General features: G+C 39.3%; 1 protein-coding gene across 4 annotated transcripts in view; it reads right to left on the bottom strand.

Annotated features, from left to right (window-relative positions):
* The window catches only part of ARHGEF7 (Rho guanine nucleotide exchange factor 7), a 120175-nt gene that overhangs the window by 53886 nt on the left and 49008 nt on the right, over positions 1-17281 (bottom strand). For 3 of the 4 annotated variants that reach the window (XM_054391166.1, XM_054391174.1, XM_054391182.1), the window contains 3 exons: positions 15344-15474; positions 12727-12928; positions 1974-2062 (listed from right to left, as the gene is read on the bottom strand). In XM_054391166.1, the coding sequence (XP_054247141.1) occupies positions 1974-2062; positions 12727-12928; positions 15344-15474 (422 nt within the window). The remainder of the gene's footprint in view (positions 1-1973; positions 2063-12726; positions 12929-15343; positions 15475-17281) is intronic. The other variant, XM_054391189.1, reaches the window with a different exon arrangement.

The raw sequence follows: 17281 nt of genomic DNA, 5'->3' as shown, positions 1-17281 counted from the left end.
GTTGCACTTGAGCAAGATAAAAATAACCTAATTCCAGGAGCAGGCATGACAGTCACCAGTTTCACTTTCGGTTTTGTTGTTTGGTTTTGTTTGTTTGTTTTCTAATTATACTACTTCAAAAGCCAGCTACAGCAGTTTCTCAAAGTATAGAGCAGCCCGAATCTCCATGATTACAGTAATAAGTTATCCAGGAAACAATTATAAAAGCCCACTGGCCAAAGGTGGTGATATGTGATCTTTAATTACTTAAAATACAGGTTTAGGCAAACACAATACAAACATTTATTTCCTATTATTTTCAGTGATGTACGCTATTACCCCCAAAATCACATGGAATCATAAAATGTTAGGGGTTGAAAGGGATCTCAAAACATCATCTAGTCCAACCCTGCTGCCAGAACAGGATTACCTAGAGTAGGTCACACAGGAACACATCCAGGTCAGTTTTGAATGTCACAAGACAGAGACTCCAAAACCTCTCTGGGCAGCCTGTTCCAGTGTTCTGTCACCCTTCCTTATGTAATAGCCACAAGACTCAATTAGATATGGACACAGTCAAACCAGAGTTTTGGTTAAGCCCAAATTATTTACCACTAACTTAAAAAAAAAAAAAAAAAAAACACAAACACCACCACAACACCCACAAACAACAACAACAAAAAAACCCAATTAAATCAAAATAAACTCAAATCTATAGGACTGGTGCTTAAGAAAGCTACCGATTTATTTTTATTAAAAATTTAACATACACCAAACAATTAAGAGCAGTCGTCTTTCAGTGAAGGAACTAGATCTTCTCTTGGCTGCATTCACCTCAGTTTACTTGCACTGAAAAGCATAGATTTTTAACATCAACACAGTAGTGACAACACATGTGCTACTACAGACAACAGCAACTTTGGAAATAAAAAAAAGTACCAAAAGATATAGGGGAAAAAAAGAAAACCAAAATTTGGTATTTTGTTGCGAGATGTACTACTATAAGATCATAACTTGTAGTGTGAAGGAAGTTGTGTCTGCATAGGTACCTTACACTGTGATACTGTAGGATACAGTAGCCAAAGAATCACAGCCTGACAAAGGCACCAAGCAAGGCAGAAGGAAGAGCAGGAGGTTCATTGTTTTCAGTTAGGGTACTATTTGTATAAAAGCTCTGTTCTTCCAGGTGGTTGGTGTTATTCCTGCCACAAGCGCAAAAGATGAAAGTGCAAGAGGATGCTTTATGATCCCTGCTAAAAGCTGACAAAATGAAAAACAATGACAGCTGCTTCAAGAGAAGGGAAGGAAATGTTGTGTTTTGGTTTCACACCAGCAGGGAGCAGTGGTTAACAGAAACAGTAAGATACTTTTTGTTTGCCAGTGTATCTACTGTTAGTAAATAAAGGATTCTCAAAATGTTTACAACACCACATTTAAAGAGTTTGGTGTGTTCCTTACACACAAGGATCCTTGGGGATGTCTTAAAGGCTCATTGGCTATATTGCTTTGCTGTGAAATGTACCCATCAGAGTAACAAAGAGGTTCTCAAAGTTAACTGAGCTGATTTATGAGCATGAATACAAAAGGAAGATTTCAGTATGTTCAGTCTCTTGCTTAACAAAAGGACAAAAGTATTCTTAATTGTTTTAATTGCGCAGAATTTCATTAATTCAGAGACTGAGGAAGAAAGATTGCAGATTTACGGGATGGGGAGAAAGGTGAAATTAACAACTAGCAAAGCAAGTAAAATAAGCATAATATATTACATTAATAACTTATTAATGTAAACTATAAATCTGCATCATATTTAAGAACTTGTACATGTAATAGTCCGAACTAATAATAATCTTGCTTGCATGAGAATTCATTAACACTAGATAGTTTTGGCACTAAGGCTCTGTCAAGACTGCAAGTTTGTGTGCAGGTAAAGCTATTTAGTTAAATGACATTCTACTGTATATAACAGCTCACATGGAGAAAAAAGAATCACTCACCACATTGTAATAGCTTTTGTTAATTGCAGACGTATCAAAGCCTTTAGGTGGACTCTTCAATGTACCTGATTTGGGGGAGACCGGTTTTTCTGAAATGTAAGATATTTTTGGGTCAATGGGGTGCAATTTCATTGCTCAACACTAGAGGTCAAACAAACCGCTTTAAAATTTTTATTGTAAGAGACAGTGAAAAACGTGCTTCACTAAGCAATGCACATACTTGTGGTTGAAATTACTGGTAAAAAATAAAAATGGTTTGTATGTTCACAATGAATTAAACTAGCCTTGATGAAGGCAAGTAGAGAAATTCACTCTTTTTCTGAGAACCATAAAGTCAGTTAATATAAATAGTTTTTCTGAAATTATTATTTCAAAACCAAAATCTTATCACAGACTACAGAAAGCAACAGGCATTTTCAAACACCAAACACTCTCAAGCAAAAGTAGTATAAGTTTTATCATTGATGAACTCAGTAAAATTGTGACCAAAGGCTGAATATACCAGAGGTGGGACATCACAGAGTCTGGTAGAAATACAAAAATCAAAGAATTATACAAGTAGTTGAGAGACTTACCAGACGCCTAGCCCAGAAAAATCTTACTCTAAAACAAATTATCTTCTACTTTAATTGACAGGCAAACAGAGTCCATCATAACAATAAATGCAATTCTTACAATCCCACAGTGTTTCTACCCCTCAATAATGCACACTTCCCCTGGAAGGACACCTTAAGTCTGAAAGCACAAAGCAACAGTCCTAGGAGTTATCTAGGTGCTGACTCCCAGAATGAGGAAGCACAAGAAGCATTCCTAAAGTCTCCCTTCCCACCTCTTGTCAGTCTAGGAACAAAGAAGGGAGAGAATTAAAAGCACTATGATGCATGCTGAAGAAACTGCAAGTAAAATTTAGAGTCTTTTTTTGACCCCTCACACTTGGCTTGTACACAAGCAATTGAGAAGGTTTGTGAGATCTTTTTATTAGGACATGATGGCTGTTTGGGTTTTGTTTGCTGTTGTTGCTGTTGTCATTTTGGTTTTTAAATAAGGAGGCTTGTCTAGTATGCAAATTTAAAATAAACATTTGAGTGATTTGCATCCAAACAAAAAGGCAAATTGTAGAAAAAAAAATTCGACAACTACCACCAAAAACCCCCGAACAATATACCCTTAACAACCACAACCCCCAAAACAATACACCTACTGAAAGTTTTGCCTTTATTTTAAAAGCAAGCTTCTGTTTTAAACACATTTTAATAAGGTTATATGAATAATTTAACTCTAGTTTACCTGATATCTCAAGGTCACTAAGAGTAAGTTATACAAGTCTCAACTACAGACCTGCCTTTCCAGAAGAAGCCTGGTCAGTCAGACTAACTGGGCTATCTACAGGAAATTCCCATAAGCAATAAAGCTGATCAGGGAAACATCACCATAAGCAGAATAACCCATGTGGTACCACAGCCTCTGCTGGACTGTTATCTAAGTAATTCAGAGCTTCTTCAGGCTGCTCAGTTGCAGACCCCTCAGATGTTGCAATCTCAGAGGAACTCATTACAGATGCAGGCAACCCTCTCTTTTGCCTCCCATTCCAGAAGTGTCCAGAGGGACCTGAGGCTTAAGCTAAAAGCCCTTAAGGAGCAGCTCAGACCCCAAACACACTCAAGTGGTATTATCTTCAAAGGGATTTTCTTTGTATTGCACTGGAACTCCCCTCAAAGAAGCTATTCTAAAAATTAAATATGGTTTTAAACTGCCAAACATGGGCAAAAACACTTCTCTTTACCATGTTCAGAGATTACAGTAAAATCCTTTTGGTCAATATTCTCTGTATGACAGGACTCCTCCCTCCTCCTTAGAACAAAGCCATAAAACCAAGCAGATTTATCATCACTGCATGAAAGAAGCACCAGAAGCTGTATGTATGACTGATCACATATTTATATATAATGCCCTAATCCATGAGACAATTACAATTTGTTTCTTTGTAGTTCATACAATCTTAGCAATTTGCTTTCATTCTCTGGGGAAGCTCTTGACTTACTCTACAATTTATAGTGACTTTAAGGTTCACTAAATACCTAAAAGTTTATTAATCATCAGTCAAAAATCACAAAAGAAGAAACCAGTGTGATTTAAGGAAAAACGTAATTTTTATCATAATACAGTTGCCTCACTCCTGTTAATATGGAGAAAGTTGGCTGGTCACAGAAATTTGTCTCTTCTTCCTGCTACTTTCTTATCTTAAAGGGTATAAAAATACTTCTCTTCCCCTAACTTTTCCTTCTCCTAAGCTACTGAAGAAAGTGGGAGATGTTTTGCTGAAATACATCATCATCTATATTACCAGTTGATTCAATTATCCATCAGAGAAACACCAAGTCAGACTTAAGAACAGGATACAAAACAGAATCACACATTCAAATCATTTTGCCTGGCCTGAGCAGCCAAAAATCAACATCCAGCTTTTAAAATACAGAAGCTGTTTCTATTGCAGAAACACAGAATTAGACACAGCAAATCAGTCCAGCTGTCTATTATGTCTGGTATTCTGCCTTCGAGCACTGCCTTACTTCATAAGGAAGAGTAAGAAATAATCTTGTTGCAATTAGCTTATTGCACAACACATTATACAGAAGAAAATCCTGATCTTGGATGCAAGAAATCACTTTCTTAGCATAAGGTACATTTTTCATCATCCTGCACGATAGAACACTAGAGTGCTTTTGCAAACATACAGCATATTTCATTCTGTATTTCAAGCAGGTGTCATTCTCCTTCAGCACACAGGGAATCATATGAGTGGTAAGGGGTTGGAAGTGACTTCTGGAGATGATCATCAAGTCCAAGCCCTCCTGCCAAAGCAGAATCACCTAGGGCAGGTCACACAGAAATTCATCCAGATGGGTCTTGACAGCCTCTAAAGAAGGAGACTCCACAATCTCCTTGAGCAGCCTATTACAGTGCTCCATCACCCTCACAGCAAGGAAGCTTTTCCTTATGCTGAGGTGGAACTTCCTGTGGTACAGTTTGCATCCATCAGCCCGTCCTATCACAGGACACCACTGAAAAGAGACTAATACCCTGTTCTTAACATCCACCCTTCAGATACTTGTAATATCCTCTCCGTCTTCTTTTTTCCAAACTAAACAGCCCCAGGTCTCACAGCCTTTCCACTTAAGACAGATGTTCCAGTCCCCTGATCATCCTCATAGCCCTCCACTGGACACTCTAGTATATCCCAGTCCTCCTTGAACTGGGGAGCCCAAAACTGGACACAATACTTCAGATATGGTCTCACCAGAGCAGAGAGGGAGGAGAATCTCCCTAGACCTGCTGGACACACTCCTCTTAATGCACCCCAGAAAACAATTAACCTTCTTGGCCACAAGGGCACATTGCTGTCCCATGGATAACTTACTGTTGACCAGGATTCCAAGGTCCTTCTCTGTGGTGCTGCTTTCCAGGAGGTCAACCCTAATCTATACTCTTCCTCCCCAAGTGGACGACTCTACACTTATTATTTCTGAACTTCATGAGGTTAACCTCTGCCCAGCTCTCCAGTCTGTCCAGATCTCACTGAACGGCCACACAGCCTCCCAATGTATCAGCCAATTCTGCCAGGTCTGTACCATCAGCAAACCTGCTGAAGATACATGATCCCCTTATCCAGGCCATGGATAAACATGTTAAATAAGACTGGACCCAGTGCTGACCCCTGGGGAACATCACTAGTTACAGGTCTCCAAATGGACTCTGCACCATTGATCACAACCACTCTGTGGTCTATCATTCAGCCAATTTACAATCTATCTCACCATCCACTCTTCTAACCTAGGTTTATAGGTTATGTTATGGGAGACAGTGTTAAAAGCCTTGCTAAAGTCAAGGCAGACAACATCCACTGCTCTGCCTGTACCTACCATGACCATCTTAGAAAGCCATTAGATTAATCACACATGACCTCCCCTCAGTAAAACCATGTTGACCTCCTGATAACCTTTTCTTTAATGCACTTAGAGATGACCTCCAGAATGAGCTGCTCCATCACCTTTCCATGGATGGAGGTGAGGCTGACTGGTCTGTAGTTTCCTGGATCACTGGAGTGACACGGATTGTCTGTCAGTCCTCAAGCACCTCTCCCATTTTCCATATTTTTCAAAAATGGTGAAGAGTGGTAGAACAACATCAGCCATTTCTCTCAGTCATAGGTGCATCCCATCAGGGCCCATGAGTTTGTGGGCGTTCAGTTTGCCCAAGTTATATCTCTAGCCCAATCCTTGCTGACCAGTGGAGAGTCCTCCTTTCACCAGGGACTCTCTTCAGGATATAGGATTCCTGAGGGCTGGCCATAGCAGTAAAGACTGAATCAAAGAAGACGTTCAATAACTCTGACTTCCCTGCATCCTCTGACATCACGGTTTCCACCTCACTCAGAAGTGGGCTCACGTTTTCCCTACTCTTCCTTTCACCACTCATCTATTTGAAGAAGCCCTTCCTGTTCTATTACAACCTTTGCCACCATATACAGGTCTTTCCAGGCTCATTAAGTCCACAGGTTTCTGAAACATTAGCAAAACCCTGGCACCTTGCTCATTCCAACATACAAGATCTGCATTGGAAAAGAGCAACCTGAGCCAGACACCAAGTTTTTCCATACAGAAGATTCTTCCCTTCTCCCTGCTTTTTTTCCCCAGTGTGAATCCACTACATTACGTTACACTGAAAACAATGAAAACATGCACAGCTTCCAATCAAATTCAAATCAAACAAGCATCTGCTCAAGTTCTGGAAGAGCCTGTATCCAGTTGATGACTGAAACCATGAGGTAAGTTACCACTATTGGTTCTTTCCCTGATGAAAGCACTGCATTAAACTGCACGCAGCTGTGGTTGGTAATGCTTTGAAGTGTCTAGTGGCTAGTGACAGAACAGATAGGACTCACTTGACAGATCGTCTTTGGATGGAGAGTGAAGCTGTCACAGGCTTTCAGTAAATTGTTCTCAGTAAAACCAAAACTTAAAACATCATCTTCTGCTACATTTGTCAAAGTAGTACATAAGATGCCACTAGCTCCCTAAAATGAAGCTATCTTATCCCTTACAAGCATCTACCTTTCAAGTGACGGTAAAAAGATAATTTACTTCATCTTTCTCAATATTCTGTTTCATTTTATTTTCATTTACATACAAGTACTTCTCTCGCTTGCCTGCAAGTTACTCAGCCTCACATTATCTCCTATCTCTCTTCTGTCATATCTCCAGCCTGCCATATTCACTTTCATACAAGTCTACTTTATGATACTCCACAAAGCACTCTTTCAAGACATATTTTACTAAAGCATTTCCAACCTACTGCTGCACTAACATCTGCATGTATGTCTGTAATTACTGGGCTATGGTATGTAATTTAGAAGCAAAGACCTGATTTGGGCTACTTCATCCTACATTATGGGAGGAAAGATCTGCCAACTAGGACAACAGAAAAACTATGTAGTTCCTAATAAAGGATCATAGAATCTTTTCAGTTGGAAAAGAACCATCAACCCAACACTACCATGCCCACTAAGCCATGTCCTGAAATGCCACATCTGCACTGTCTTCTTTTTAACACCTACAGGGACTGTGATCCTACCACCCTGTACTAGTGAAGTGCTACAACGAAGCTCTGTCTTCAGATTAATGACTAACCAGCTCAACTCCAACATGAGGGCAGACCTATACTTGTTGCAGTTTCTCAAGCTGGCTCAAGCATCACTGTAACATGCTCCGCTCTGCGGTTTTGATACTACCAACATTTCTTTCTTAGTAATATTCACTGGTCCCAACCTCTAGTCTAGCTGTGCCTGTAGAATAATACTTGACAAGAGAACAAAATAACCCTCCATGTCTACATGGTTGGGGAGAAGAAAACTAGCATTTCTTGGTGGTTTAGTTGTTTCCCCTCCTACCTCCTTCTTCCTTTTCAAAGCTAAAACTGCCCTTCCCTTATGCACCACAGAATGGAAATAGCAGATACTCTACTCTATTATACTACAGCCTCTTCCCACACAATTTTTTTATCCTCTAACATCCAGCCAGAAGAACCACTAACAACAATTTTCACTGGGCGTGATACTAACATAACTATCAAGAAAGCATAGCAGAAGAGAAGCTAGGTCAGTAACACATGGATTTCTGTCAAGAATCAAAATAAAGTTTGTGGCATATGAAATGATGTTTTTTAAGGCTATATTCCCTTCTCTGTAATCTGACACCATTTGAATGGATTACACTTTGGTAAAACCCAGCAAATGATCATGTGATTTTTTTTTTCTTCAAATCTGACTAACATTTAATGGCAGCCATGCAAGTGCACCCTGTTCTGGCTGGCCACTGGTGCTCAGATCATGAAGGACCTCTCAGAACTCAGTCTCCAAATCTCTCTACCGTGCAAGACCTCACCTCTCCCTGCTCCATTTTATGTAAGGAAAAAACCTCAATAAGGCCACACTGTCAAATATCTAACAAGTTTACACAGTACAAATCTTTCATCCTCTCTCATGTGTAACAGTACAGCAGAATAAAAATAAAGTTCTCATTTCAGAGTACTTCCTGAAGAGTGATCAAAGAACACTAAAAAAAGAGGCAAGATGTTATAGTGTTTAAAAAGGGAAATGAAAAAGAGCACAGGGAGTGGGGGAGAGAGAGAAACAGACTTTTTGGTCCTTACAATGTAGGTACCTGTAAAGACACTACTATTCCAGTTTTTATATTCTATAAGTTTGATCACAAGCAGTGCAATTTCAGACAAATCTCCTTTTCCCATTGGGTTGGGGCCGTGGGAGTGGAAAGAATAAACATATTCAAGAGCAAAATAAGAACAATTTCCATCTCAGAAGAATTTATTTCCCTAGAAATACAGGGTCATTGTCCAGCCTAAGAAAACTAAATGCTGTGTTCAATTTCAATAGCTGTCCTACAACCATTCATAGTTTGTCACACACATGTATCAGAGTTCTGTGCTAACACTACTCATTCTGGCACAGCTAAGCCAACACAGGCACACCTTTGCAATGTTGTAGCTACTCCGAGATCATGTAGCATGCTGTGCTTGTGCAATATGTTGCAGAAACCAATATGGGTAAAGGTAGTTCCCATTACTAAGCAAGCTCATTCTTCCTTTTCTTGAATATCTAACTCCAGAGCAACTATATAAGCTAAGATTAAAACTACACAAACGTCAGTTGCCTGACAGAGGATTTTAATTTAAAACAAAACCCCATTTATCTAAACATCTCATGACTATGAATTCTGTGAGAATTAAAACAAAAACACATATACATAACGAACTTGTTTCTTCTGTCATCCAGTTTGGCAGTCCAATGCCTTCAGTCTGCTGGAACCTATTTAATGAAACCCACCATTTCCCAGGAGCTCTCCAAATAACCATCACCAAAAATCTAACAAATCATGTTGCCTGGACAGCATTTCTAACCAGCTGCAGTATTTTCAGCCACATTTGAGAAAAGGATAGATTCATACTGTTCATGTCAGAATATTTTACAGAGTATTTGGAAAACTGTTAAGATGTTCAAAATGAATGTATCATTCATGAGGAGACTTCAATCAAGAGCAAGTAATTCAACAATCATATCCTGATGCTGATCTTTAAAAAAACAAAAAAAGAAACAAAAAAACGAACACCAATTCATTCTAGTGCTGACAGGAAACGTATTTTGGCGTGTTGAACTTGGAACACAGCAAGTCCTACTAACTTGTTTTAAAATACACCAGGGAAAAGGAAAACAAAAACGCAACACTTTTGCGTCTCAACAGCATGCTTAAAATATGAAGGTACTTAAAATATTCCTTCATTAGGGAAATCTTGAAGTGAGTTATATATAGTTGCCAGGGAGTCAAGAAAAATCGACAACATAAGATTATCAACTGAAGAATTGTCAACCGGTCTAACGAAGACTAGCAAAAAAGAACAGGAGCACAGGAGTGCTACAGTGACTGTTAGCTCATACATCATCTGCTGGTGTGGCTAGTTCTTTACCATGAGGACAGTGGAACAGGTTGCTGAGAGGGGTGATGGAGGCCCCATCCCTGGAGACATTCAAGGTCAGGCTTCATGGGGCTCAGAGTAACTTCATCTAGTTAAAGATGTCCCTGCTTACTGCAGGGTGATTGGAACAGATGATGACCTTTAAAGGCCCTTTCCTGTATATTATATGATATAACCTATCTGACCCTTCTGATCAACTACATTCTTCTTGAAACAAGGACAGCAGAACAAAGGAAATCCAATCTCAGGATGCAATGTCAGTGTGCTTTGATATAGCAGGGAGGAGAATCTTAGAAAAACCCTTCTCCGACACCTTCAACAAAACCCACAAAGCAGAAACCAGTTAAAAACAGAACCATTTATAACAACTTTTATAAAAATAACCCAAAAAAATGATACACACCTACATAGAGATCAGCAAAATAAGAACAACTAATTTCAACTAAGAAGAATTCAGTAAATTTAAGAAAATAAAATATTTCCACTACAGAGTGGTGGTGGGGGGGAAGGCTCAAAATAATGACAAGTCTCAGGTGCATCTGAAAGGAAAAACACAAAAAGGAGATGCAAACTGACATAATGAAATATCACAAACACTGCAGTGACCTCAGACTAAAAGAAGCAAAAGTAACTAGAAAAAGCCAGGTCACCAACTAAAATACAACTAACATGAACATAAAGGTAGTAGAAATAAAACATTGCATAGCATATATCAAGCAGAAAATCTGTCTGCAACTCAGAAGAGAGTTATCAACAGACATCAAGAACTTACTCTGTCATACTTCCTTCCATCCTCATTATACAAAGGCTAAATTCAGACAACTCAAACATACTTACAAAGGCATAAAAGCCATGCTAAAACTAGCATTTTGATAAATTAAACAGCACCTCCTGTGCTGATTTGGAAGTAAAAAGAACTAGCCACAACAATGCTGGAAACCACACAGGACATGAAGTTCTATGAAGTACTGGAAAAGGCCAAACAGTGGTTTTCTATGCATTTGCTGACTAAGCAATGAACTCAACTTCCTGAGAAAAGCACAGGCACATATTCCCTTCCACAGCAGGAAATGTGCATATGAGAGCACACTTCAAGAATGCAATTCTTGCAAAAGCCAAAAGGAGCAAGCCCTTGTATCACAGGGAACATGCCTATACAGCAGAGGAAAAAAAAGAGCTTAGAAGAAAACTTTTCTGGTGGTAAGAAGTGAAAGTTAGTTAAACCACAGATTGAAAGCATTTTATCTTAGCCCCCAAGAATCAGACAGGGTTGCAAGGACCACTTGATACTAACCTTGGCCCCACAGCTTGTTGGAGCCAACTCCCTATTTAGGAGTGTTACATTAATCAAGTGAAGTATGCTTAAGAAACATCAACCACCTTAATTTCAATTGTTGGCAACTTTTGGTTCTTGTGTGTTCACTGTTAAAAGCTACTTCCATTCTGAAGCCCAACTGCTGACGCAGGTTCTGGTCTCTGGAGTGAAAAGAGACCAAAAGTCATGAAATTCAAACAGGATCTCTGCAGCAGTGTTTAAAACTAATAATGATGGGACAAGAGTGTCATAATGGCTGATGAAGGCTGCCACAACACTACAGATAAGAAAAAAAATAGGCTTTGTTAACTGCTTTTCAGGATGTTGCATCCCAGAGATCTTTGAAGAAAATGAAAGCTAAATCTTACATCATGACTATGTCAAAGAAGATCTAGTCAAAAATGACAATGCAGCAACAGATCTAAGACTGGCACTCTGCAAGAAAAGAAAATAAGAGGATACAACTGGAGGACAAAAAAAAGCAACATCTATGGCTGCCTAAACAAAAGTCATGTCAATGATTTTAGCATGGCTCAAGAGGTGTCTGTATTCATTGGAGTTGTGACAAGGAAGGGTGGTAAAGACTCTCAGAACATCCATGGATAGTTTTATCCTAGCAGGTTTATCCCTAGTCTCTGAAAGTAAGCATAGGCAGGAGAGGGGGAAAGAAGGAAAAAAAAAAAACCAAAAAAACCCCACATCACAACAGCCCCTCCCCCCACTCCAAAAAGACCAAGTGGATTTAAAAGTGATACTAGTTTTGATCTTCAATCATGAAGACATTTACAAAGGGCAGCTTCACTGCATGAAGTACAGTGAAAGAGCAAAGCCTATATAAAGCAAAGCTGAAGGTATATGAACAATAAATATAAAAAAAAATTACAATTATCCTTCAAAACCTGTTTCTAACTTTTAGTAGATTTTCATAGAATTGGGCACTTTTCCTGTAGTTGTTTGCTTGTAAGTAACGGGATGTGTTTAGAGATTTTTTTAGTGTCATTTTTAATTGGCTTTTGGAGGGTTTGTTTTGGGTTTTATGTTTTTTCCTTTTTAAAAGAAAATTGCAGGAAATCACTTGCTACCTAAACTTGAAGCACCAAGTTAAAGTACATCAGCATCAGAACCAAAATCTAGCATTCGAGGAATTCAGATCAAGAAACTCAGAGACAGACAGACAAGCAAACAGAACAGGGGTATTTTCTGCATGCTGACTTAAACCCCAAGTCCTAAAGCACTCCAGACTGCAGGAGCTCCACAGCATTAATCATTGCTGTGACTGAAGTTCACTAAGTACACTCAAGCTTAAACAAAAAGTATTACAATTGTTAGTGAACCAGCCAACCACCACCCAAAGCAAGAAGTTATGTAGATGTGCTCTCCTTCAAAACTCACCGTTTGATTTTATTTCTCGTACATAGTTACTTGGAAACCACCCTGTTTTGCCATTTAGGGTTCCTTCCCACCAGCCACCTTCTTCCACTCTCGTAACATGAATAATATCTCCTTTTGAAAAAGAAAGTTCATCTTCATTTGTCTGTTGGAAATTAAATTTTGCTCTCACCACCAACTGATGGTTGCTGTTATCTGTCATGTCCTAGTGAAAAATAGAAGAAACAAAACCATCATGTTAAAGATTTAAACAATTATTTCATGAACAAAACAGAGGTATCCATAAAATGGAAATAGCCTCTCCTCCTCACAACACTCCGTACACATTTTTACTCTAAGCATTTGCAAGGTATGATTTGCCATCTCCAGTATTACTGTCATGTATTCTGTCTTACAGCCTCTTCAAATGAGAAAGCAGCAACACTGCTAAAATGAGAATTTTCAGTGCCAAAAAAAAATTAAATTCCATTTTCTATAGAAGCTGAAACTTCTACAGACAAAAAACAGCTTTACATTAGAGAACTTTTTCCCTAAAACTTTCCAGGCTAGGTGGAAGAATTGAGTTTGGCTTAATTTAACTCTGGATATTAAAAAAAGCTTGCCGCTTAAAACTTCCCCAGCCCATAAGGTTAGGCAGGAAAAGTTTCACACTGTGGCATGCTAATGGAGGACAGCGTTCTCTACCATAGCAAATAAATGAGAGAACAGGACTATAAATTAAGTCTGTCTCTATCATAAGTAAAGATCAATACCAGTATAACAAAAAATAGTAACTTTGTGAGAGAATGAGTATGTAAGCAATCCTAGTCAACTACCCAGGTAGCAGACTCTCACTGACATGTTGTTTGTATAGCTGATATAATGAAAAGATACACTGCCTAACATCACTGGGATCTTCTGTCATTTAATTCATATCCACAGCAATCATCCTGTTGTTTCACAACACAATTTAGCAAACAATTACCCTTTTAGTGGCTGAGGAACTGTAGGAAAATGAGGGCAAATGTAACTTAAGAGTATCTTGGGGCTTTCTGCTTGTTTTCAAATTTACAACATTCGACAATTAGATTAGCTCATTATCAAACAAGTGTCTCTGCTTTAGTACTTTGCTTGCACAACAAAAGTCTTGCCTTAGTAAACAGTAGAAATACACAAAATCATAGAATGGATTGAGTTGGAATCGACCTTTAACGTAATCTAGTTCCAATTTCCCTTCCATGGACAGGGACACCTCCCACTCAACCAGGTTTCTCAAAGCCTCATCCAGCCTGGTATTAAAACACTTCAGGGATGAAGCGCCTACAACTTCTGAGCAACCCATTCCAGTGTTCCACCACCCTCATAGTAAAGAACTTCTTCCTCATTTATATCTATCCTGTTCTAGTTTAAAACCATTGCCCCTTGCCCTGTCACCACAGGCCCTTTTAAAAAGTCCCTTCCCAGTTTTCCTGCAGGCCTTCTTCAGATACTGGAAAGCTGCTGTAAGGTCTCATCAGAGCCTTCTCTTCTCCAAGCTGAACAACCCCAGCTCTCTTGGCCCGTCTCTTCCAGCCCTCTGATCATCAAAAGAAGCAGCAACACTGCACAGCAACACCAACCCACAGTCCATTTACTCTGCCAAAATGACTCTCCAGTACGGAAAACCCAATACAAATTTGGTGAGAACAGTTCCGAGTTGATCATCTACAGCAACAAAGCCAAGCAAAGAATTTCCAGGTTTGGTTACTAGCTCTTTTCCAACTTCTTGGGCTTCTCTGCCCCTTCGCAACTTTCTGCAGGGCTGCTCAAATCACCTAAGTGACACAAATACTCAAAACTCTCATTACTTGGGGTGAGCCAGCTAACAGCCAGTCCCACAAACAGCTGCATTAGCAAAAACAAGTGGGTTGTGAACTGAGTAGGAGACTGGAATTAGTGGCCTAGGGCAAGAACTTGCATAGGCACTGCTATAGAGAAAACACATCAAACCACACCTAAGTAAGCTTAAGCAGAGCATTGTGTTTCAAGTTTCACACAGCAATCACCACATAGTTCAAAAGAGCCTCCTTCAATCATGGAAAAGGCAATTTACAGTAGACCATCTTAATCCTCATAGCAAACCTTTCAGTCACTAAAAGCACCTTTCAGCGACAGTTTCAATACAGTACTCTATTCTGATTTTGGTTGTACTGTAAAACACAACTGCACCTACCATTCAGTTACCTAAAGGACAGTTGAAGGAGTCACTTTGAAAAGTAACAGAAAACAGGAATAACTACCAAAACTGCCAACATTAAAAGTACTGCCTTTGTTGAGGTTCAAAAATCATCAGTGCTAAATGGCAGAGACAGAAAGAAAATGAGATTTTCACCTTTGAAAATGCAAGTCCTTATACTGAAAAAGAAATTAATCCAGGAAGATAGTGCACATGCAGACAACACAGGTGTGAGAGGAAAAAAGCTGCATGTATTTTGGAACATAAGAAAAGCTACAAAAATAGAATATCACAGGCTTGAAATAGAGACATGAAAGAAAGGAAACAGTGACTTTGCTACACTATTGTTGACTTATAAATCTTATTAAAACCAAACCAAACAAACCTAATCACACTATAGCACATTTCATTCCTTCTAGAACTTACCAAACTCCGATATTGTCCCTGAAAGAGTTTTGAAGTTCTACTATGTAAAGACTGGGATCCCAGAGAATCAAAAGATTTTATCCGATGAGATGAGGGACGTGCGCACACAGAGTCACTGCCCAGCCCTATGTCTGTAGGAAGGAGGGGGGAAAAAGTAATATATTAGGATTTGAGAAATCCGCATATATCTTCTGCTTACCTCTGTAAAATTCATGTGCTTAAAGCAAATTTGATGTATCTGCAGCTGCTCAACAATTCAAGATTAAAAATAAAAAAAAAAAAATTGAAATCCTGAGACTGTGGCAGTTTCTTCCCCACACAGACAGGAAAACAATTTCAGCTAGCTAAAGAGGAGGAAGGTTAGGGTTGTATTTCTCCATTCCTACCCACTACCAGTATATTTAAAGGTAATTAACCAGTATCATTTTAGCTAATGGCCAAGAATTCTCTGCACATAAAACTTGAAGTAAAGCCAGCCACATCTGTTTCTTAGCTCTTCCCTCCTCCATCATCTTCTCAATTAAAACATTACTTCCACTGTCTTTTTCCTACATTCTTTTGTCTCATCGTTTTTTGCCAGCTAAGCTATTCCTTCTTTAAAGGGAAAGGATAAGAAAAATCTGCTTGCTCAGAAAAATAACACCCTCCCAAAACCTCTCTCCTTTTCCATTTCACTCCGCTCCAAGAAGCACACACATGTGAGACGTTCACCCAAAGGGTAGCATTACATGCTGATAGGATGCCACTGGGGTCCTTGTGGGCTGGGAGTTGTCAAGGGAATGGCAGGGAAGGGCTCGTCCCACTGCCCCAGCCAGGAGTGGGGCAACTAGGGCACTGAGGCCATCCCAGTTCTAGACATCAGCCACCTCCTTGGGGACAGGATGCCAGCCCACTCATGGGTGGGGTGTCCTTGTGCAGATGAACAGACCACAGCAAGATAGAGGCCAGGCTGCACGAGAAGTGGCTCCTAAGAGCCATACTCAGTGCCAGCCATGGCCTCTCACAGAGCTGCTGGGAGACTCTAACTAGCAGAATGGGGGATGCTCCCCATTGCACCAGCTTCCCCAGTCCTGCAGTGGAAAACACCTTCATAACATCTTTTTCCATGAGCCATTGTTTTCCTTTGAAAAATCACTATCCTTAAAAACCACCTCTATAAATACACATAGTCAAACAGTGCAACATTAGAACCAGTCACACGAAGGTGTGTATTTTGTATGGATTATACACTGAAGTCATTGAAGACTTCACACTGTGAACTTGCTTTCCTAAAAGCACTAAAAGGCTATAAAGTATTAATATAAACACTGGTGATTAAAGCCCATTACAGAAAGGACAAAGATCTTTTGTCTTTGCAGACCCAGGAAAGAAGTGGGACTACATGGACTTCCTTTAGGAATTAACTTTATGGCTAATTCTAATGCTAACCAAAAACTTTGAAGTAGCCATCACTATTGGTAACCAATAGAGTTTAAAGATTAACAAGTAATTCGAAATATCGCCATGTCCAGCTTGCTATTTTTCCTAACTGCAGTCAAGTAGAAGAACAGACATCAAATCCACCGTTATGGCTTGGCACAGGCTCATCCAGGAAAAGACAATCAGATTGATTCTATTTTCACAGCAATGCATTTGTTCCAGCCTCTGAGAAACCCTAAATACTACCAGCAAATTTTTTTAAGTGTGGCCTGATTCCTTAAATTTTGTATCTTGCAACAGCAGAGCTAATACACCAATACAAAAGCATCTTTTGAGGCTGAATTAGAAACTGCATGTTTGAGCTGAAAAGGAAGATTACTACAAAACAAAGCATGTGCAAATTGCAAATATTTTCACCAGTAATACCTGAATACTTAAAAATCAGTTTGAACTTCTGATAGATTTAAATGGCTTGCAGCCTCACGTATCCATTAAAGTTTCCATTAAAATAACAAACAT

This window comes from Indicator indicator, chromosome 1 (assembly GCF_027791375.1).
Source record: "Indicator indicator isolate 239-I01 chromosome 1, UM_Iind_1.1, whole genome shotgun sequence".
Lineage (NCBI taxonomy): Eukaryota > Metazoa > Chordata > Aves > Piciformes > Indicatoridae > Indicator > Indicator indicator.
This window is presented reverse-complemented; position numbering and strand designations above follow the sequence as displayed.